A 22,208-nucleotide genomic window follows, 5' to 3' on the forward strand; every position below is an offset into this window, starting at 1 on the left:
CCAGAGGCACTGAGGGTTTTGAAGACTAACATGAAGATGTTGAAGTTGTTTCTGGATGAGTAGCCAGTGGAGAGAGACTAGAATGTGGGTGATGTGGACAGACCTCTGGGTTCCTGCAAGGACCCTGGCAGCGTTGTTCTGCACAAGATGCAGCCTGTGCATGCTTTTTGAGGGGAGACCACCAAGGAGGGTATTGCAGTTGAGTCGGGAGGTGAAGAAGGAATTCACCAGTTTTTCCAGATTAAATTTGAAAGAACAGGACGGAGCCGGGTGATGTTTCTGAGGTAAAATTAAAAAAAAATTGTGGTCAGAGAAAGTGAGGGAGGGGTCCAGTAACAATCCAAGGTTGGAGACAGAGGAGGACAGTGGGATGGAGTGGCTGCCAAGGGTAAGGGTGGTGAAGGAACTGGTTGTGGTGTGATGGTGTGGGCAGATGAGGACTGCTTCTGCTTTAGTGTTGAGTTGTAGGAAGTTGTCATCCAGGCCTTGATGTCATCCAGACAGCTGCTGAGGGTGTTTCTGAATGAGAGGGAGTCCGGGGTTGTTTTATGTAGATACAGTGCATTCTGAAAGAATTCAGACCTCTTGACTTTTTCCACATTTGGTTACGTTACAGCCGTATTCTAAAATGGATTAAATTGTTTTTTCCCCCCTCATCAATCCGCACACAATACCCCATAATGACAGAGCAAAAACAGTTTTCTTGAAAATTTTGCACATATATTAAGTAAAAACAGAAATATCACATTTACGTAAGTATTTACTCAATACTTTGTTGAAGCACCTTTGGCAGTGATTACAGCATTGAGTCGTCTTGGGTATGGCGCTACAAGCTTGGCCCACCTGTATTTGGGGAGTTTCTCCCATTCTTCTCTGTAGATCCTCTCAAGCTCTGTCAGGTTGGATGGGGAGCGTCGCTGCACAGCTATTTTCAGGTCTCTCCAGAGATGTTCGATCGGGTTCATGTCCGGGCTATGGCTGGGCCACTCAAGGACATTCAGAGACTTGTCCCGAAGCCACTCCTGCGTTGTCTTGACTGTGTGCTTAGGGTTGTTGTCCTGAACGTTCAACCCAGTCTGAGGTCCAGAACGCCCTGGAGCAGGTTTTCATCAAGGAACTCTCTGTACTTTGCTCCATTCATCTTTCCCTTGATCCTGACTAGTCTCCTAGTCCCTGTCGCTGAAAAACATCCCCACAGCATGATGCTTTCACCACCATTCTGTATTTTATTTTTTATTTCACCTTTCTTTAACCAGGTAGGCTAGTTGAGAACAAGTTCTCATTTACAACTGCGACCTGGCCAAGATAAAGCAAAGCAGTTCGATACATACAACAACACAGAGTTACACATGGAATAAAAAAACATACAGTCAATAATACAGTAGAAAATAAAACGAGTCTATATACAGTATGTGCAAATGAGGTAGGATAAGGGAGGTAAGGCAATAAATAGTCCATGGTGGCGAAGTAATTACAATACAGCAATTAAACACTGGAGTGATAGATGTGCAGAAGATGAATGTGCAAGTAGAGATACTGGGGTGCAAAGGAGCAAGATAAATAAATAAATACAGTATGGGGATGAGGTAGTTGGATGGGCTATGTACAGGTGCAGTGATCTGTGAGCTGCTCTGTCAGCTGGTGCTTAAAGCTTGTGAGGGTGATATGAGTCTCCAGCTTCAGTGATATTTTCACTGTGCTGTAGGGATGGTGCCAGGTTTGCTGTAGCTGTAGCTTCACTGTGGGGATGGTGCCAGGTTTCCTCCAGACATGACACTTGGCATTCAGGCCAAAGATTTCAATCTTGGTTTTATCAGACCAGAGGATCTTGGTTCTCATGGTCTGAGAGTCCTTTAGGTGCCTTTTGGCAAACTCCAAGCAGGCTGTCATGGGCCTTTTACTGAGGAGTGGCTTCCGTCCGGCCACTCTACCATAAACACATGATTGGAGGAGTGTTGCAGAGATTGTTCTCCATCTGGAAGGTTTTCCCATCTCCACAGAGGAACTCTGGAGTTCTGTCAGAGTGACCATCGGGTTCCTGGTCACCTCCCTGACCAAGGCCCTTTTCCCCGATTGCTCAGTTTGGCCGGGCGACCAGCTCTAGGAAGAGTCTTGGTGGTTCCAAACTTCTTCTATTTAAGAATGATCTGTGTTCTTGGGGACCTTCAATGCTGCAGACAATTTTTGGTCCACTTCCGCAGATCTGTGCCTCAACGCAATCCTGTCTTTGAGCTCCACGGACAATTCCTTCCACCTAATGGCTTGGTTTTTGCTCTCACATGCACTTTCAACTGTGGGACTTTATATAGACAGGTGTGTGTCTTTCCAATTCATGTCCAATCAATTTTATTTAGCACAGGTGGACTGCAATCAAGTTGTAGAAACATCTCAATGATTAGCAATGGAAACAGGATGCACCTGAGCTCAATTTCGACTCTCATATCAAAGGGTCTGAATACTTATGTAAATAAGCTATTTTTTTAATATTTTTTTTATACACTGCTCAAAAAAATAAAGGGAACACTAAAATAGCACATCCTAGATCTGAATGAATGAAATATTCTTATTAAATACTTTTTTCTTTACATAGTTGAATGTGCTGACAACAAAATCACACAAAAATTATCAATGGAAATCAAATTTATCAACCCATGGAGGTCTGGATTTGGAGTCACACTCAAAATTAAAGTGGAAAACCACACTACAGGCTGATCCAACTTTGATGTAATGTCCTTAGAACAAGTCAAAATGAGGCTCAGTAGTGTGTGTGGCCTCCACGTGCCTGTATGACCTCCCTACAACGCCTGGGCATGCTCCTGATGAGGTGGCGGACGAGGTGAGGTGGCGGAACTCCTGGACAGTCTGTGGTGCAATGTGGCGTTGGTGGATGGAGCGAGACATGATGTCCCAGATGTGCTCAATTGGATTCAGGTCTGGGGAACGGGCGGGCCAGTCCATAGCATCAATGCCTTCCTCTTGCAGGAACTGCTGACACACTCCAGCCACATGAGGTCTAGCATTGTCTTGCATTAGGAGGAACCCAGGGCCAACTGCACCAGCATATGGTCTCACAAGGGGTCTGAGGATCTCATCTCGGTACCTAATGGCAGTCAGGCTACCTCTGGCGAGCACATGGAGGGCTGTGCGCCCCCCCAAAGAAATGCCACCCCACACCATGACTGACCCACCGCCAAACCGGTCATGCTGGAGGATGTTGCAGGCAGCAGAACGTTCTCCACGGCGTCTCCAGACTCTGTCACGTCTGTCACATGTGCTCAGTGTGAACCTGCTTTCATCTGTGAAGAGCACAGGGCGCCAGTGGCGAATTTGCCAATCTTGGTGTTCTCTGGCAAATGCCAAACGTCCTGCATGGTGTTGGGCTGTAAGCACAACCCCCACCTGTGGACGTCGGGCCCTCATACCACCCTCATGGAGTCTGTTTCTGACCGTTTGAGCAGACACATGCACATTTGTGGCCTGCTGGAGGTCATTTTGCAGGGCTCTGGCAGTGCTCCTCCTTTCACAAAGGCGGAGGTAGCGGTCCTGCTGCTGGGTTGTTGCCCTCCTACGGCCTCCTCCACGTCTCCTGATGTACTGGCCTGTCTCCTGGTAGCGCCTCCATGCTCTGGACACTACGCTGACAGACACAGCAAACCTTCTTGCCACAGCTTGCATTGATGTGCCATCCTGGATGAGCTGCACTACCTGAGCCACTTGTGTGGGTTGTAGACTCCGTCTCATGCTACCACTAGAGTGAAAGCACCGCCAGCATTCAAAAGTGACCAAAACATCAGCCAGGAAGCATAGGAACTGAGAAGTGGTCTGTGGTCACCACCTGCAGAACCACTCCTTTATTGGGGGTGTCTTGCTAATTGCCTATAATTTCCACCTTTTGTCTATTCCATTTGCACAACAGCATGTGAAATGTATTGTCAATCAGTGTTGCTTCCTAAGTGGACAGTTTGATTTCACAGAAGTGTGATTGACTTGGAGTTACATTGTGTTGTTTAAGTGTTCCCTTTATTTTTTTGAGCAGTGTACATTTGCAAACATTTATTTTTTATTTAATCCATTTTTGAATACGGGCCTAAGATGAAGCTTTGAGGGACACCACAGGTGATCGTGGTGGGTTCTGACTTGTCATTTCCTATGACAACATATTGTGTGCATTTGGAAAGGTAGGAGGTGAACCAGTGTAGGACGATACTGTCGAGACCTATCTTTTCCTTCAATCGACCCAGGAGGATGCTGTGGTCAACCGTGTGGAGGCGGCACTGAGGTCAAGGAGGATGAGGATGTTCGGAAGTCCACTGTCAGCTGACATGAGGAGGTTGTTTACCACGCTGATGAGGGCCATTTCTATGGCCTGGACGATACCAGTATTGCAATATTTTTCCATGGCAAAACTGAAAACACGAAGCAGACCAAACTTTTTGATCCTTAAAAACCTGCCTTATGTAAAATATTGTGTGATATAGCTTGGAAAATAAATAATTGTGAATTTGGATGATGTTTGTTTCCAACATTTTTCCTAGAGAAGTTAAATCTACTTTGTGTTTTGTTACATTGCCACGATACTAAAATGTATCGCAATACAGATATCGTCCCGGTCCTAGCTGTTTCTCTACATTGGTTAGGCCTGAAACCGGATTGTAAATTCTCATAGTCTGAGTTTACATAGGCGATGATTGCACTTCTTGTGGTGTTAATCTTTTTGAAGAAGTAGGTGGAGAATCTTCCGCAGTCCTCTGTGGCAGTACTCTGTGGCAGTACTCTGTGGTAGTGTCTGTGGCAGTCCTCTGTAGTAGTCCTCTGTGGTAGTCCTCTGTGGCAGTTCTCTGTGGCAGTCCTCTGTGGTAGTCCTCTGTGGTAGTCCTCTGTGGTAGTCCTCTGTGGTAGTCCTCTGTGGTAGTCCTCTGTGGTAGTCCTCTGTGGCAGTCCTCTGTGGCAGTCCTCAGTGGTAGCAGTGTTGTATGTACAGTGTGAATTAATGGTGCAGATAAAACATTCAGCAGCCATGGGCCATAGAACCTCCCTATTCCTGAAAAGTGAGGCATGAGTAAATGCCACACCTTATCTTTCCCCTCCAGCCTCAGAGTTTCCGGTCTGTTTCCATTCCCCGGGCTTCTTACTCTCAAACAGGAAAGAGAAGAATTAGGGAAGGACAAGAATCTGGTCCCTAAGCAAGTGAATCACTGTGAAAACCCTGATGCAGCGCTGTATCAGAAGACTTCATTTTCTACCCTAGTACAGCACTGTATGAGAAGACTTCATTTTCTACCCTAGTACAGCACTGTATGAGAAGACTACATTTTCTACCCTAGTACAGCACTGTATGAGAAGACTACATTTTCTACCCTAGTACAGCACTGTATGAGAAGACTTCATTTTCTACCCTAGTACAGCACTGTATGAGAAGACTTCATTTTCTACCCTAGTACAGCACTGTATGAGAAGACTTCATTTTCTACCCTAGTACAGCACTGTATGAGAAGACTACATTTTCTACCCTAGTGCAGCACTGTATGAGAAGACTACATTTTCTACCCTAGTGCAGCACTGTATGAGAAGACTACATTTTCTACCCTAGTGCAGCGCTGTATGAGAAGACTACATTTTCTACCCTAGTGCAGCGCTGTATGAGAAGACTACATTTTCTATCCTAGTGCAGCGCTGTATGAGAAGACTACATTTTCTATCCTAGTGCAGCGCTGTATGAGAAGACTACATTTTCTATCCTAGTGCAGCGCTGTATGAGAAGACTACATTTTCTACCCTAGTGCAGCGCTGTATGAGAAGACTACATTTTCTACCCTAGTGCAGCGCTGTATGAGAAGACTACATTTTCTATCCTAGTGCAGCGCTGAATCAAAAGACTACATTTTCTACCCTAGTGCAGCGCTGAATCAAAAGACTACATTTTCTACCCTAGTGCAGCGCTGTATGAGAAGACTACATTTTCTACCCTAGTGCAGCGCTGAATCAAAAGACTACATTTTCTACCCTAGTACAGCACTGTATGAGAAGACTACATTTTCTACCCTAGTGCAGCGCTGAATCAAAAGACTACATTTTCTATCCTAGTGCAGCGCTTTATGAGAAGACTACATTTTCTATCCTAGTGCAGCGCTGTATCAAAAGACTACATTTTCTATCCTAGTGCAGCGCTGTATCAAAAGACTACATTTTCTATCCTAGTGCAGCGCTGTATCAGAAGACTACATTTTCTATCCTAGTGCAGCGCTGAATCAAAAGACTTCATTTTCTACCCTAGTGCAGCGCTGAATCAAAAGACTACATTTTCTATCCTAGTGCAGCGCTGTATGAGAAGACTACATTTTCTACCCTAGTGCAGCGCTGTATGAGAAGACTACATTTTCTACCCTAGTGCAGCGCTGAATCAAAAGACTACATTTTCTATCCTAGTGCAGCGCTTTATGAGAAGACTACATTTTCTACCCTAGTGCAGCGCTGTATGAGAAGACTACATTTTCTACCCTAGTGCAGCGCTGAATCAAAAGACTACATTTTCTATCCTAGTGCAGCGCTTTATGAGAAGACTACATTTTCTATCCTAGTACAGCACTGTATGAGAAGACTACATTTTCTACCCTAGTGCAGCGCTGTATGAGAAGACTACATTTTCTACCCTAGTACAGCACTGTATGAGAAGACTACATTTTCTACCCTAGTGCAGCACTGTATGAGAAGACTACATTTTCTACCCTAGTGCAGCGCTGTATGAGAAGACTACATTTTCTACCCTAGTGCAGCGCTGAATCAAAAGACTACATTTTCTATCCTAGTGCAGCACTGTATGAGAAGACTACATTTTCTACCCTAGTGCAGCGCTGAATCAAAAGACTACATTTTCTACCCTAGTGCAGCACTGTATGAGAAGACTACATTTTCTACCCTAGTGCAGCGCTGTATGAGAAGACTACATTTTCTACCCTAGTGCAGCGCTGAATCAAAAGACTACATTTTCTATCCTAGTGCAGCACTGTATGAGAAGACTACATTTTCTACCCTAGTACAGCACTGTATGAGAAGACTACATTTTCTACCCTAGTGCAGCGCTGTATGAGAAGACTACATTTTCTACCCTAGTGCAGCGCTGAATCAAAAGACTACATTTTCTATCCTAGTACAGCGCTGTATGAGAAGACTACATTTTCTACCCTAGTACAGCACTGTATGAGAAGACTACATTTTCTACCCTAGTGCAGCGCTGAATCAAAAGACTACATTTTCTACCCTAGTGCAGCGCTGAATCAAAAGACTACATTTTCTATCCTAGTACAGCGCTGTATGAGAAGACTACATTTTCTACCCTAGTGCAGCGCTGAATCAAAAGACTACATTTTCTATCCTAGTGCAGCGCTGAATCAAAAGACTACATTTTCTATCCTAGTGCAGCGCTTTATGAGAAGACTACATTTTCTATCCTAGTACAGCACTGTATGAGAAGACTACATTTTCTACCCTAGTGCAGCGCTGTATGAGAAGACTACATTTTCTACCCTAGTGCAGCACTGTATGAGAAGACTACATTTTCTACCCTAGTGCAGCACTGTATGAGAAGACTACATTTTCTACCCTAGTGCAGCACTGTATGAGAAGACTACATTTTCTACCCTAGTACAGCACTGTATGAGAAGACTACATTTTCTATCCTAGTGCAGCGCTGTATGAGAAGACTACATTTTCTACCCTAGTACAGCACTGTATGAGAAGACTACATTTTCTACCCTAGTACAGCACTGTATGAGAAGACTACATTTTCTACCCTAGTGCAGCGCTGTATGAGAAGACTTCATTTTCTACCCTAGTGCAGCACTGTATGAGAAGACTACATTTTCTACCCTAGTGCAGCACTGTATGAGAAGACTACATTTTCTACCCTAGTGCAGTGCTGTATCAGAAGACTTCATCTGTTATTTTGCTCTGCTATGGAGATTATAATTTGTTTTGCAAAGAGGAGAAATTACTAAATGCACCAAAGTTGGGATAATCGTTGACAGAATTATTGGCTTAGAAAGTCAAATTAAAGTACAGTTTATTACTGATATGTACTGAAGTGAATATACCATTGTTCAATATCCACTATTTCTAATTTTGTGTTCAGTGATTCTTGAAGCCTTATGTTCCACATAGTAATGAACAGTAAATATGTTCATTATTTCTGATCAGGTGTTCTTGTGTGATTCCCCACAGTTGACGGACTGGAAAAATGTTCTCTTGCCAGCTGTGATGTTGTGGTGGGCAGCACCCAGACTCCTCCACTTAAGCAGAAGGGGAAGCTCTCCACTATAGGGAAGATCTTCAAACCCTGGAAGTGGCGCAAGAAGAAAACCAGCGACAAGTTTCAGGACCTATCCATATGTATGTCTGATGTAGCCTCGTCACATACTGCTTCATTATGCTGTAGCCAAGTCTTTCATCGTTGTCATTCCACATGTTTTCATGTATTATGCTGTAGCCAACTCTTCCATCGTTGTCATTCCACATGTTTCCATGTATTATGCTGTAGCCAACTCTTCCATCGTTGTCATTCCACATGTTGTCATGTATTATGCTGTAGCCAACTCTTCCATCGTTGTCATTCCACATGTTGTCATGTATTATGCTGTAGCCAACTCTTCCATCGTTGTCATTCCACATGTTGTCATGTATTATGCTGTAGCCAACTCTTCCATCGTTGTCATTCCACATGTTGTCATGTATTATGCTGTAGCCAACTCTTCCATCGTTGTCATTCCACATGTTGTCATGTATTATGCTGTAGCCAACTCTTCCATCGTTGTCATTCCACATGTTGTCATGTATTATGCTGTAGCCAACTCTTCCATCGTTGTCATTCCACATGTTGTCATGTATTATGCTGTAGCCAACTCTTCCATCGTTGTCATTCCACATGTTGTCATGTATTATGCTGTAGCCAACTCTTTCATCGTTGTCATTCCACATGTTGTCATGTATTATGCTGTAGCCAACTCTTCCATCGTTGTCATTCCACATGTTGTCATGTATTATGCTGTAGCCAACTCTTCCATCGTTGTCTCTTCCACTCTTCCATCGTTGTCATTCCACATGTTGTCATGTATTATGCTGTAGCCAACTCTTTCATCGTTGTCATTCCACATGTTGTCATGTATTATGCTGTAGCCAACTCTTCCATCGTTGTCATTCCACATGTTGTCATGTATTATGCTGTAGCCAACTCTTCCATCGTTGTCTCTTCCACTCTTCCATCGTTGTCATTCCACATGTTGTCATGTATTATGCTGTAGCCAACTCTTCCATCGTTGTCATTCCACATGTTGTCATGTATTATGCTGTAGCCAACTCTTACATTGTTGTCATTCCACATGTTGTCATGTATTATGCTGTAGCCAACTCTTTCATCGTTGTCATTCCACATGTTGTCATGTATTATGCTGTAGCCAACTCTTCCATCGTTGTCATTCCACATGTTTTCATGTATTATGCTGTAGCCAACTCTTCCATCGTTGTCATTCCACATGTTGTCATGTATTATGCTGTAGCCAACTCTTCCATCGTTGTCATTCCACATGTTGTCATGTATTATGCTGTAGCCAACTCTTCCATCGTTGTCATTCCACATGTTGTCATGTATTATGCTGTAGCCAACTCTTCCATCGTTGTCATTCCACATGTTGTCATGTATTATGCTGTAGCCAACTCTTCCATCGTTGTCATTCCACATGTTGTCATGTATTATGCTGTAGCCAACTCTTCCATCGTTGTCATTCCACATGTCATGTATTATGCTGTAGCCAACTCTTCCATCGTTGTCATTCCACATGTTGTCATGTATTATGCTGTAGCCAACTCTTCCATCGTTGTCATTCCACATGTCATGTATTATGCTGTAGCCAACTCTTCCATCGTTGTCATTCCACATGTTGTCATGTATTATGTTGTAGCCAACTCTTCCATCGTTGTCATTCCACATGTTGTCATGTATTATGCTGTAGCCAACTCTTCCATCGTTGTCATTCCACATGTTGTCATGTATTATGCTGTAGCCAACTCTTCCATTGTTGTCATTCCACATGTTGTCATGTATTATGCTGTAGCCAACTCTTCCATCGTTGTCATTCCACATGTTGTCATGTATTATGCTGTAGCCAACTCTTCCATCGTTGTCATTCCACATGTTGTCATGTATTATGCTGTAGCCAACTCTTCCATTGTTGTCATTCCACATGTTGTCATGTATTATGCTGTAGCCAACTCTTCCATCGTTGTCATTCCACATGTTGTCATGTATTATGCTGTAGCCAACTCTTCCATCGTTGTCATTCCACATGTTGTCATGTATTATGCTGTAGCCAACTCTTCCATCGTTGTCATTCCACATGTTGTCATGTATTATGCTGTAGCCAACTCTTCCATCGTTGTCATTCCACATGTTGTCATGTATTATGCTGTAGCCAACTCTTCCATCGTTGTCATTCCACATGTTTTCATGCCAAACATGACATGAAACTTGTGCCATTCGCTATCCCCTCACATGATTAACATCCCCACAAAGTTTTAATCTATTGGTTTGCATCTTGCGTGACTGCCATGACGGGCAAGCTACATAGTGTATACCCTAACTAAAGTACATCTTGTGGTTTTGACATTTATGTAAAAATTTGAAGCTTGATTAAAAGACTATCAGCAGGCTAGGGGCAGGTTTGACAGGAGTGAGTGTAATCATGGGTTTAATTTCTCAAGCATCCTCCACTGTTTCTGTACTATGTATGATGTGACACAGAACTAAATGAAGTGATATCTGATCATCATATGCAATCATGTTGAGCTATTCATGTCATACTAGACCTGGCTTCAAATAGTTTGTTTTATTTCAAATAGTTTGACCATTTGATTGAGCCTGTCTGAATGCCTGGGTGGGATAGCTGGGTGGAATAGCTATTTAAAGAAAACAATACTATTGGAACCCAATTCTGTCGTCTGTCATAGCTGTCTGGCTAGTAGTAGGAAGGCCTTCTCAAGTTCATCTCTTGGTGTGATAATTGACTTTTGAACACAAATGCTGTTATTATTATTATTTTTTACATAATTTACATATTTAATGGTCTACTTTCCCTACTGCATCATGGCTCCATGACCCTAAGCTGTCCATCTGTCACATGGTCTGTTCTAATTTTATTCCTCTGTGTCATTTTTCCTGGACTTTTATTTCATCCCTGACGTACATATAGTGCGTGTGTGTGTGTACACACTGGGTAATATCCTACCCTGTCATTGCAAAGATCACAGAATGAATGACTGCATCTGGCCAATGATTAACTCTGCCTTGCTCATCTCCATAGTTCTGGAGAGGAAAATCTCCACGAGGCAAAGTCGAGAGGAGCTGATAAGACGAGGAGTCCTCATTCCGGATCAAGGTGAGAGTTATGGTGGGAAAATGAATGTAATTAACAGTGTGCATTTGTTAAAGGCCCTGTTTCCCTCTGTGGCATTGTCATGCCAAAAACCACTCTCACAAGAGCTGCTGTCCTCTACTAACAATTTACCTGCATCAACAAGTTTGTGTTTTTATAACCAGTGGAAAACTCCCTGATGTTAGCTGTTGCTACGATGGGGAAGAAACCCAAACTTCAGTACCATCTACGTTGTTTGTCCTCCTGGTAGTCACTGAAGAGCAAGAGTAATGAGGCCCAGGAGAGGACCCTGTTGCTGCCCTCACTAACACCCCCCTCCCCCTACATTGTTATATTCTAATGTAACATTACCTAAAATCTGCAAGGATGAAAAATGACATTTTGTACTTAACTTCTCTGGGATAGGTGGCAGTATTTTCACGTCCGGATGAAAAGCGCGTACAAAGTAAACTGCCTGATACTCAGGCCCAGAAGCTAAGATATGCATATTATTAGTAGATTTGGATAGAAACCACTCTGAAGTTTCTAAAACTGTTTGAATCATGTCTGTGAGTATAACAGAACTTATTTGGCAGGTGAAACCCCGAGGACAAACCATTCTGATGTTTTTTTTTAGGTCACTCTTTTCAATGGGATTTCATTGGGAATCCAGATTTCTAAGGGACCTTCTTGCAGTTCCTATCACTTCCACTGGATGTCAACAGTCTTTAGAAATTGGTTGAGGTTTTTCCTTTGAGAAATGAAGAAGTAGCACTGTTCAGAATGAGGGTAGATAGAAGTGTACTCTTTATTAGAGGCGCATGACCTGAAAGCTCGCTACACTTTGTTTTCCTCCGGTATTGAACACAGATCATACCGTCTTAAATTTTATCGATTATTTACGTAAAAAAATACCTAAAGTTGTATTAGGAAAGTAGTTTGAAATGTTTGGACAAAGCTTACAGGTAACCTATGAGATATTTTGTAGTCACGTTGCGCGAGATGGAACCAGTGTTTTTCTGGATCAAACACGCCAAATAAATGGACATTTTGGATATATATCGACGGAATTAATCGAACAAAAGGACCATTTGTGATGTTTATGGGACATATTGGAGTGCCAACAGGCTCGTCAAATGTAAGGCATAAATTATATCTTTATTTCTGTGTTTTGTGTCGCGCCTGGAGGGTTGAAATATGATTGTCTGTGTTTGTTTGCTGGGGTGCTATCCTCAGATAATAGCGTTGTTTGCTTTCGACGTAAAGCCTTTTTGAAATCTGACACGTTGGCTGGATTCACAACAAGTGTAGCTTTAATTTGGTGTATTGCATGTGTGATTTCATGAAAGTTAAATTTTTATAGTAATTTATTTTGAATTTGGCGCTCTGCATTTTCACTGGATGTTGGCCGGTGGGACGCTAGCATCCCACATATCCCAGAGAGGTTAAGGGAGTTAATCTCATGGTAAACGTAAATGTCTCAAGCCAGAAGCCTCCTTCTTGTATTTCTCGTATGTACTGTATACTGAGTGGATGTAAAATAGTAAAATAGCTTCATATCACCCCCTGCTAACTGTTAAATGTTTCCTTAGGACCAGAGGACCCAGTGAACCCTGAGACTCTAAATGGCCACGCCACGCTTAGTCTGGGGTCAGAGGAGGTCAAAGTTGACATAGAGTCTCCTGAAACGCCTTCAGAGGAGAAGACCGAAGAGTCAGAGAATTCTGAAGACAAAGCAGGTATACTGGAATGCTTTTAACATGTTTGTCTGCAAGCAGGCCAAAGCTAAATGAAATGGCATGGTCTAAATCCATTCAGTGATTGATTGAATAATGTGTCCACTAGCGTTTCCTATTTTGGCTTTGACCTCCAAGCATGAGTCTGAACAGAGCAATAACCCATCCACTGATGGCCAATATTACCCTGTTAGACCTGCAGGAGTATTGCCATCTGAAGCTTTTAAAGTGTTGTGGGGGTTTCTCAATTCAATTTGTATTGGTTTTTCCATCCCATATCCATTAAGATGTCTCCATCGCTGTTAATCTTTTAGCAGATGGCTGATCGGCACAAGGCTGCACACTCCAGCAGAATGTATCCAGATACACCTTCTATGTTAAATCCCCTTGATGCTTGGATAGAGAAATGAAAGAGTAGAGACACCTATTCTTAAGACCTGCAGGTCAAAGGAGTCTGTCACTTCTGCAATGATCAAATGCCTTCTGTACTCTACTGATCATACCACTGGAGCCAGAGCTCTGGCCTCTTCAGATCAATAGTAAGCCACTCCACTGCTCCCCACTTAAGACCAAAGACAAACTGGAATGACCGGCTAGATCTCTCTCCAACGACACATTCAGAGTGGTTCAGCTGGTCAATGCAGGTCAGGAGAACTGATTCAATTGAGTTCTCAGTTCATTACAGAGCCATTTGGCGCCCTGTCAGGGCAGATACCCAGACTGTGCCTCATCTACAGTGCCCGAGCACTGAGGGCACTGCCTGGCAATAATAATGTGCTGCTTTACTGAATGCATCGAGAGCATGGTCGTGTCAGCTCAGATGAGTAAGAATGTGGAGAGAAATTCTCCTATGTTGACCACATAAGATATACTTTATTAGTCCATACTAGATGGACATTTGTCCCCTCCGATATAAACACACACGTTAGGTTGGAGGTCAAGTCACATCATAAAGGTTTGTTAGACCTTTCTTCATACCTCCGATATACAGGGGCTTGCGAAAGTATTCACCCCCCTTGGCATTCTTCCTATTTTGTTGCCTTACAACCTGGAATTAAATTTTCCTGCTGGAAGGTGAACCTCCGTCCCAGTCTCAAATCTCTGGAAGACTAAAACAGGTTTCCCTCAAGAATTTCCCTGTATTTAGCACCATCCATCATTCCTTCAATTCTGACCAGTTTCCCAGTCCCTGCCGATGAAAAACATCCCCACAGCATGATGGTGTTCTTATCTAACCAGAGTATCTTTTCAAATCAAATTTTATTTGTCACATACACATGGTTAGCAGATGTTAATGCGAGTGTAGCGAAATGCTTATGCATCTAGTTCCGAACATGCAGTAATATCTAACAAGTAATCTAACCTAACAATTTCACAACTACCTTATACACACAAGTGTAAAGGAAAGAATAAGAATATGTACATAAAAATATATGAATGAATGATGGCCGAACGGCATAGGCTAGATGCAGTAGATGGTATAGAGTACAGTATATACATATGAAATGAGTAATGTAGGGTATGTAAACATTATATAAAGTGGCATTGTTTAAAGTGGCTAGTGATACATTTATTACATAAATGTTTCCATTATTAAAGTGGCTAGAGTTGAGTCAGTATGTTGGCAGCAGCCCCTCAATGTTAGTGATGGCTGTTTAACAGTCTGATAGCCTTGAGATAGAAGCTGTTTTTCAGTCTCTCGGTCCCCGCTTTGATGCACCTGTACTGACCTCGCCTTCTGGATGATAGCGGGGTGAACAGGCAGTGGCTCGTGTGGTTGTTGTCCTTGATGATCTTTTTGGCCTTGCTGTGACATCGGGTGGTATAGGTGTCCTGGAGGGCAGGTAGTTTGCCCCCGGTGATGCGTTGTGCAGACCTCACTACCCTCTGGAGAGCCTTGCCGTTGTGGGCGGAGCAGTTGCCGTACCAGGCGGTGATACAACCCGACAGGATGCTCTCGATTGTGCATCTGTAAAAGTTTGTGAGTGTTTTTGTTGGCAAGCTGAATTTCTTCAGCCTCCTGAGGTTGAAGAGGCGCTGCTGCTCCTTCTTCACCACGCTATCTGTGTGGGTGGACCATTTCAGTTTGTCCGTGATGTGTACGCCGAGCAACTTAAAACTTCCCACCTTCTCCACTACTGTCGGGTCAATGTGGATAGGGGGCTGCTCCCTCTGCTGTTTCCTGAAGTCATCTGCTTTGTTTTGTTGACATTGAGTGTGAGGTTATTTTCCTGACACCACACTCCGAGGGACCTCACCTCCTCCCTGTAGGCCGTCTCGTCGTTGTTTGTAATCAAGCCTACCACTGTAGAGTCATCTGCAAACTTGATGATTGAGTTGGAGGCGTGCATGGCCACGCAGTCATGGGTGAACAGGGAGTACAGGAGAGGGCTGAGAACACACCCTTGTGGGGCCCCAGTGTTGAGGATCAGCGGGGTGGAGATGTTGTAACCTACCCTCACCACCTGGGGGGTGGCCCATCAGGAAGTCCAGGACCCAGTTGCACAGGGCGGGGTCGAGACCTAGGGTCTCGAGCTTAATGACAAGTTTGGAGGGTACTATGGTGTTAAATGCTGAGCTGTAGTCGATGAACAGCATTCTTACATAGGTATTCCTCTTGTCTCCCACATGCCTTTTGGCGAACACCAAAAGTGTTTGCTTATTTTTTTCTTAAGCAATGGCTTTTTTCTGGCCACTCTTCCGTGAAGCCCAACTCTGTGGAGTGTACTGCTTAAAGTGATCCGATGGACAGATACTCTAATCTCTGCTGTGGAGCTTTGCAGCTCCTTTAGGGTTATCTTTGGTCTCTTTGTTGTCTCTCTGATTAATGCCCTTCTTGTCTGGTCTGTGAGTTTTGGTGGGCGGCCCTCTCTTGACAGGTTTGTTGTGGTGCCATATTCTTTCCATTTTTTAATAATGGATTTAATGGCTCTCCGTGGGATGTTCAAAGTTTCGGATATTTTTTTATAACCCAACCCTGATCTGTACTTCTCCACAACTTTGTCCCTGACCTGTTTGGAGAGCTCCTTGGTCTTCATGGTGCCGCTTGCTTGGTGGTGCTCCTTGCTTAGTGGTGTTGCAGACTCTGGGGCCTTTCAGAACAGGTGTATATCTACTGAGATCATGTGATGCTTAGATTGCACACAGGTGGACTTTATTTAACTAATTATGTGACTTCTGAAGGTAATTGGTTGCACCAGATCTTATTTAGGGGCTTCATAGCAAAGGGGGTGAATACATATGCACGCACCACTTTTCAGTTTTGAATTTTTTTTGAATTTTCTTTTCACTTCATCAATTTGGACTATTTTGTGTATGTCAATAACATGAAATCCAAATAAAAATCAATTTAAATTACAGGTTGTAATGCAACAAAATAGGAAAAATGCCAAGGGGGTGAATACTTTTGCAGGGTTTGAATACTTTTGCAGGGTTTTGCAGGACCTTTCTTCATTCCTCCGATATGCACATAATGCACCGACTTTATGTTCCCCACTTTTACGATTATTAGTGAGACTGTGTCTGTCTGACTCCATCCATCTGGGGGTTGGTAAATGACAGGAGAGGTTGCTCTGCTCCCCCTCCTCTACCCTCGTAGTGACAAATGAAAACAAAGCTACTCCAAATGGGTACCAGGCCAGAACGAACCAGGCCAGAATGCGGGAGGCCCCCCAAAAAAGCCCTACCACTGCACCTCCCAAATCAGCTGGTGGGGTTACAGCAGGGCGCAGGGACGGGACCACGGGCGGTAAAAAGCTGGCCAAAAGCACAGGCAAGCAAGCTTCTGCTCTGTCCCACAAACAAAACCATCGAAACAATTACCGTGGGAGCGGTGAGTATCAGTGGTGCTGGTTGGTTGGGAGAGAGAAGCCTGTTTGCATGCAAAACCCGTCTTCGCATGTGGAAGGCCTCCCTCCGTCCATCAGTCCATCCATCCTTGTCCCCCCTCAGGAATGAATGGTAGTGTCCATACTAGAATAGGCTGAGGATTTACAGTAGTTGAAAGGTTGTTTTTTTCTTGTAGTAAAAAGGGAAGTGAGAAGAGTGTGTACAGAGTGTTGCCTGCAAATACTTTTACACAGCAGAGCACTACAATGAGACAATGTGTCCCATTTGTGTTCCCCTGCTTGCTGTCTGCCTGCTGCCTACCTGCTGCCTTCCTACTGCCTTCCTTCTGCCTGCCTGCGCCTGTCTGCTGCTTGCCTGCCTGCCTGCTGCCTTCCTGGTGCCTGCCTGCCTGCTGCCTACCTGCTGTCTGCCTGCTGCCTGCCTGCCTGTCGCCTGCCCTCTGTCTTTCTTCTGCCTCTGAGAACCCTTGCTCATGTGGTTTCTTTTTGTCTTTGGTGCATGAGGATCTGGTTCATGGAGCGTTTGGTTCCCCAGGTCCTGCGTGGCCATTTTGTGTTTGTGTGTGTCTGGTTGTATGTGTGTATTTGTCTCTGTCTGTCTGTGTGCCAGCGTCTGTGCACATGTCTCATTTGACCCCATTAGAATAAACTATGCTACTCAGGGCCAATAGTGTTGCATGTGATGGGCATGCCTGCCAAACTTGTTTTTTTATTAGTTTCTGTAAAGAAATGCCATATTTTGGCCTCTCCATATTTCTGTTTTATGTCCATTGTTATCCTCTGGCTATAGTAATCTTTAAGTTCGCATTGTCCTCTTGTTGAGTGACAGTTTTTTGAGTTCGCATTGTCCTCTTGTTGAGTGACAGTTTTTTGAGTTCGCATTGTTCTCTTGTTGAGTGACAGTAGTTTATTGAGTTCACATTGTTCTCTTGTTGAGTGACAGTAGTTTATTGAGTTCACATTGCTCTCTTGTTGAGTGACAGCAGTTTATTGAGTTCACATTGTTCTCTTGTTGAGTGACAGCAGTTTATTGAGTTCACATTGTTCTCTTGTTGAGTGACAGCAGTTTATTGAGTTCACATTGTTCTCTTGTTGAGTGACAGTAGTTTATTGAGTTCACATTGTTCTCTTGTTGAGTGACAGTAGTTTATTGAGTTCACATTGTTCTCTTGTTGAGTGACAGTAGTTTATTGAGTTCACATTATTCTCTTGTTGAGTGACAGTAGTTTATTGAGTTCACATTGTTCTCTTGTTGAGTGACAGTAGTTTATTGAGTTCACATTGTTCTCTTGTTGAGTGACAGTAGTTTATTGAGTTCACATTGTTCTCTTGTTGAGTGACAGTAGTTTATTGAGTTCACATTGTTCTCTTGTTGAGTGACAGTAGTTTATTGAGTTCACATTGTTCTCTTGTTGAGTGACAGTAGTTTATTGAGTTCGCATTGTTCTCTTGTTGAGTGACAGTAGTTTATTGAGTTCGCATTGTTCTCTTGTTGAGTGACAGTAGTTTATTGAGTTCACATTGTTCTCTTTTTGAGTGACAGTTTATTGAGTTCACATTGTTCTCTTGTTGAGTGACAGTTTATTGAGTTCACATTGCTCTCTTGTTGAGTGACAGTAGTTTATTGAGTTCACATTGTTCTCTTGTTGAGTGACAGTAGTTTATTGAGTTCACATTGCTCTCTTGTTGAGTGACAGCAGTTTATTGAGTTCACATTGTTCTCTTGTTGAGTGACAGTAGTTTATTGAGTTCGCATTGTTCTCTTGTTGAGTGACAGTAGTTTATTGAGTTCACATTGTTCTCTTGTTGAGTGACAGTAGTTTATTGAGTTCGCATTGTTCTCTTGTTGAGTGACAGCAGTTTATTGAGTTCACATTGTTCTCTTGTTGAGTGACAGTTTATTGAGTTCACATTGCTCTCTTGTTGAGTGACAGCAGTTTATTGAGTTCACATTGTTCTCTTGTTGAGTGACAGTTTATTGAGTTCACATTGCTCTCTTGTTGAGTGACAGTAGTTCATTTGGTTTTGAATAGCTTCTGTATATCTACCAAATGGTGTATCCACAATACAACCTCTATCCACAATACGGCCTGTATCCGCAATACGGCCTCTATCCGCAATACGGCCTGCATCCGCAATACGGCCTGCATCCGCAATACGGCCTCTATCCGCAATACGGCCTCTATCCGCAATACGGCCTCTATCCGCTATACGGCCTCTATCCGCAATACGGCCTGCATCCGCAATACGGCCTGCATCCGCAATACGACCCCTATCCGCAATACGACCCCTATCCGCAATACGACCCCTATCAGCAATACGACCCCTATCAGCAATACGACCTCTATCCGCAATACGACCTTTGGAGCACCTTAAATGAAATTTGAGGTAAAAAGGCAAATTCCCACTTCCATCATTCACTGAATCAGATTGCTCAATCAGATTAGCAAATTTAGGCATGACATGCCAGCAACAAACGCTGACACTACACATTCAAGTATATCTGACAAAATTATGAAAGACAAGTAATATTTAACTCTGTAAAGTGAGTGTGGAAGAGGTGAACAAATTATTGTTGTCTATCAAAAATGACAACCCACTGGTGGTCTGACAACTGGGAAAGAAAATTACTGAGGATAATAGTGGACGATATTGCCACTCCCATTTGCCATATCTTCAATTGAAGCCTACTATAAAGTGTGTGCCCTCAGGCCTGGAGGGAAGCAAAAGTCAATATCTCACCTAAGAACAATAAAGGCCCTTTAACTGGCTCAAATAGCCGACCAATCGGCCTATTACCAAACCTTAGTAAACTTTTTGAAAAAATGGTGTTTGACCAGATGCAATGCTATTTTACAGTAAACAAATTGACAACAGACTTTCAGCACACTTATAGGGAAGGACATTCAACAACCACAGCACTTACACAAATGACTGATGATTGGCTGAGAGAAATTTATGTTAAAAAGATTGTGGGGGCTGTTTTGCTAGACTTCAGTGTGTCTTTTGACATTAACGATCATAGTCTGCTGCTGGAAAACATATGTGTTATGGCTTTACACACCCTGCTATATTGTGGATAATGAGTTACTTGTCTAACAGAACACAGAGGGTGTTCTTTAATGGAAGCCTCTCCAACATAATCCAGGTAGGACATTTGAACTAGGATTAAATGTCAGGAATTGTGAAAAACTGAGTTTAAATGTGCAGGTGAAGTCGGCAGTTTACATACACCTTATCCAAAGACATTTAAATTAAGTTTTTCACAATTCCTGACATTTAATCCGAGTAAAAATGTCCTGTCTTAGGGCAGTTAGGATCACCACTTTGTTTTAAGAATGTGAAATGTCAGAAAAATAGTAGAGAGAATGATTTATTTCAGCTTTTATTTCTGTCATCACATTCCTAGTGGGTCATAAGTTTACATACACTCAATTAGTATTTGGTAGCATTGCCTTTAAATTGCTTAACTTGGGTCACAAGTTTCAGGTAGCCTTCCACAAGCTTCCCACAATAAGTTGGGTGAATTTTGGCCCATTCCTCCTTACAGAGCTGGTGTAACTGAGTCAGGTTTGTAGGCCTCCTTGCTCGCACACGCTTTTCCAGTTCTGCCCACAAATGTTCTATGGGATTGAGGTCAGGGCTTTATGTTGGCCACTCCAATACCTTGACATTGTTGTCCTTAAGCCATTTTGCCACAATTTTGGAAGTATGCTTGGGGTCATTGTCCATTTGGAAGACCCATTTGCGACCAAGCTTTAACATCCTGACTGATGTCTTGAGATGCTGCTTCAATATATCCACATAATTTTATTTTCTCATGATGCCATCTATCTTGTGAAGTGCACCAGTCCCTCCTGCAGCAAAGCACCCCAACAACATGATGCTGCCACACCCGTGCTTCACGGTTGGGATGGCGTTCTTCGGCTTGCAAGCCTCCCCCTTTTTCCTCCAAACATAACGATGGTCATTATGGCCAAACAGTTCTATTTTTGTTTCATCAGACCAGAGGACATTTCTCCAAAAAGTACAATCTTTGTCCCCATGTGCAGTTGCAAACCGTAGTCTGGCTTTTTTATGGCGGTTTTGGAGCAGTTGCTTCTTCCTTGCTTAGCGGCCTTTTAGGTTATGTCGATATAGGACTTGTTTTACTGTGGATATAGATACTTTTGTACCTGTTTCCTCCAGCATCTTCACAAGGTCCTTTGCTGTTGTTCTGGGAATGATTTGCACTTTTCGCACCAAAGTACGTTTATCTCTAGGAGACAGAACGCGTCTCCTTCCTGAGCGGTATGACGGCTACGTGATCCCATGGTGTTTATACTTGCGTACTATTGTTTTACTGATGAACGTGGTACCTTCAGGCATTTGGAAATTGCTCCCAAAGATGAACTAGACTTGTGGAGGTCCACCATTTTTTTTCAGAAGTCTTGGCTGATTTATTTTGATTTTCCCATGATGTCAAGCAAAGAGGCACTGAGTTTGAAGGTAGGCCTTGAAATACATCCACAGGTACACCTCCAATTGACTCAAATGATGTCAATTAGCCTATCAAAAGCTTCTAAAGCCATGGCATTATTTTCTGGAATTTTCCAAGCTGTTTAAAGGCACAGTCAACTTAGTGTATCTAAACTTCTGACCCACTGGAATTGTGATACAGTGAATTGTAAGTGAAATAATCTGTCTGTAAACAATTGTTGGAAAAATGACTTGTGTCATGCACAAAGTAGATGTCCTAACTGACTTGCCAAAACTGTAGTTTGTTAACAAGAAATGTGGTGTGGTTGAAAAACGAGTTTTAATGACTCCAACCTAAGTGTATGTAAACTTCCGACTTCAACTGTATGTGGTAGTAGAGTAGGAGCCTGAGGGCACACACTTAATGGGTTGTGAAATATGTTGTGAATGTTTTGTCATGTTTTTAAAATTGTATAACTGCCTTAATTTTGCTGGACCCCAGGAAGAGTAGCTGCAGCCTTAGCAGCAGCTAATGGGGATCCATAATAACTACAAATACAAATACCTCTATCCACAATACGACCTCTGTCAACAATACGACCTCTGTCAACAATACGAACTCTGTCCACAATACGAACTCTGTCCACAATACGAACTCTGTCCACAATACGAACTCTGTCCACAATACGAACTCTGTCCACAATACGAACTCTGTCCACAATACGAACTCTGTCCACAATACGAACTCTGTCTACAATACGAACTCT

General features: G+C 43.0%; 1 protein-coding gene across 2 annotated transcripts in view; it reads left to right on the forward strand.

The window, feature by feature from the left end:
* The window catches only part of LOC120046833 (phosphatase and actin regulator 2-like), a 70,442-nt gene that overhangs the window by 34,091 nt on the left and 14,143 nt on the right, over window positions 1-22,208 (forward strand). For both annotated transcript variants that reach the window (XM_038992379.1, XM_038992380.1), the window contains exons 2-4: window positions 8,218-8,385; window positions 11,349-11,423; window positions 12,992-13,138. In XM_038992379.1, the coding sequence (XP_038848307.1) occupies window positions 8,218-8,385; window positions 11,349-11,423; window positions 12,992-13,138 (390 nt within the window). The remainder of the gene's footprint in view (window positions 1-8,217; window positions 8,386-11,348; window positions 11,424-12,991; window positions 13,139-22,208) is intronic.

This window comes from Salvelinus namaycush, chromosome 4 (assembly GCF_016432855.1).
Source record: "Salvelinus namaycush isolate Seneca chromosome 4, SaNama_1.0, whole genome shotgun sequence".
Classification (NCBI taxonomy): Eukaryota; Metazoa; Chordata; class Actinopteri; order Salmoniformes; family Salmonidae; genus Salvelinus; species Salvelinus namaycush.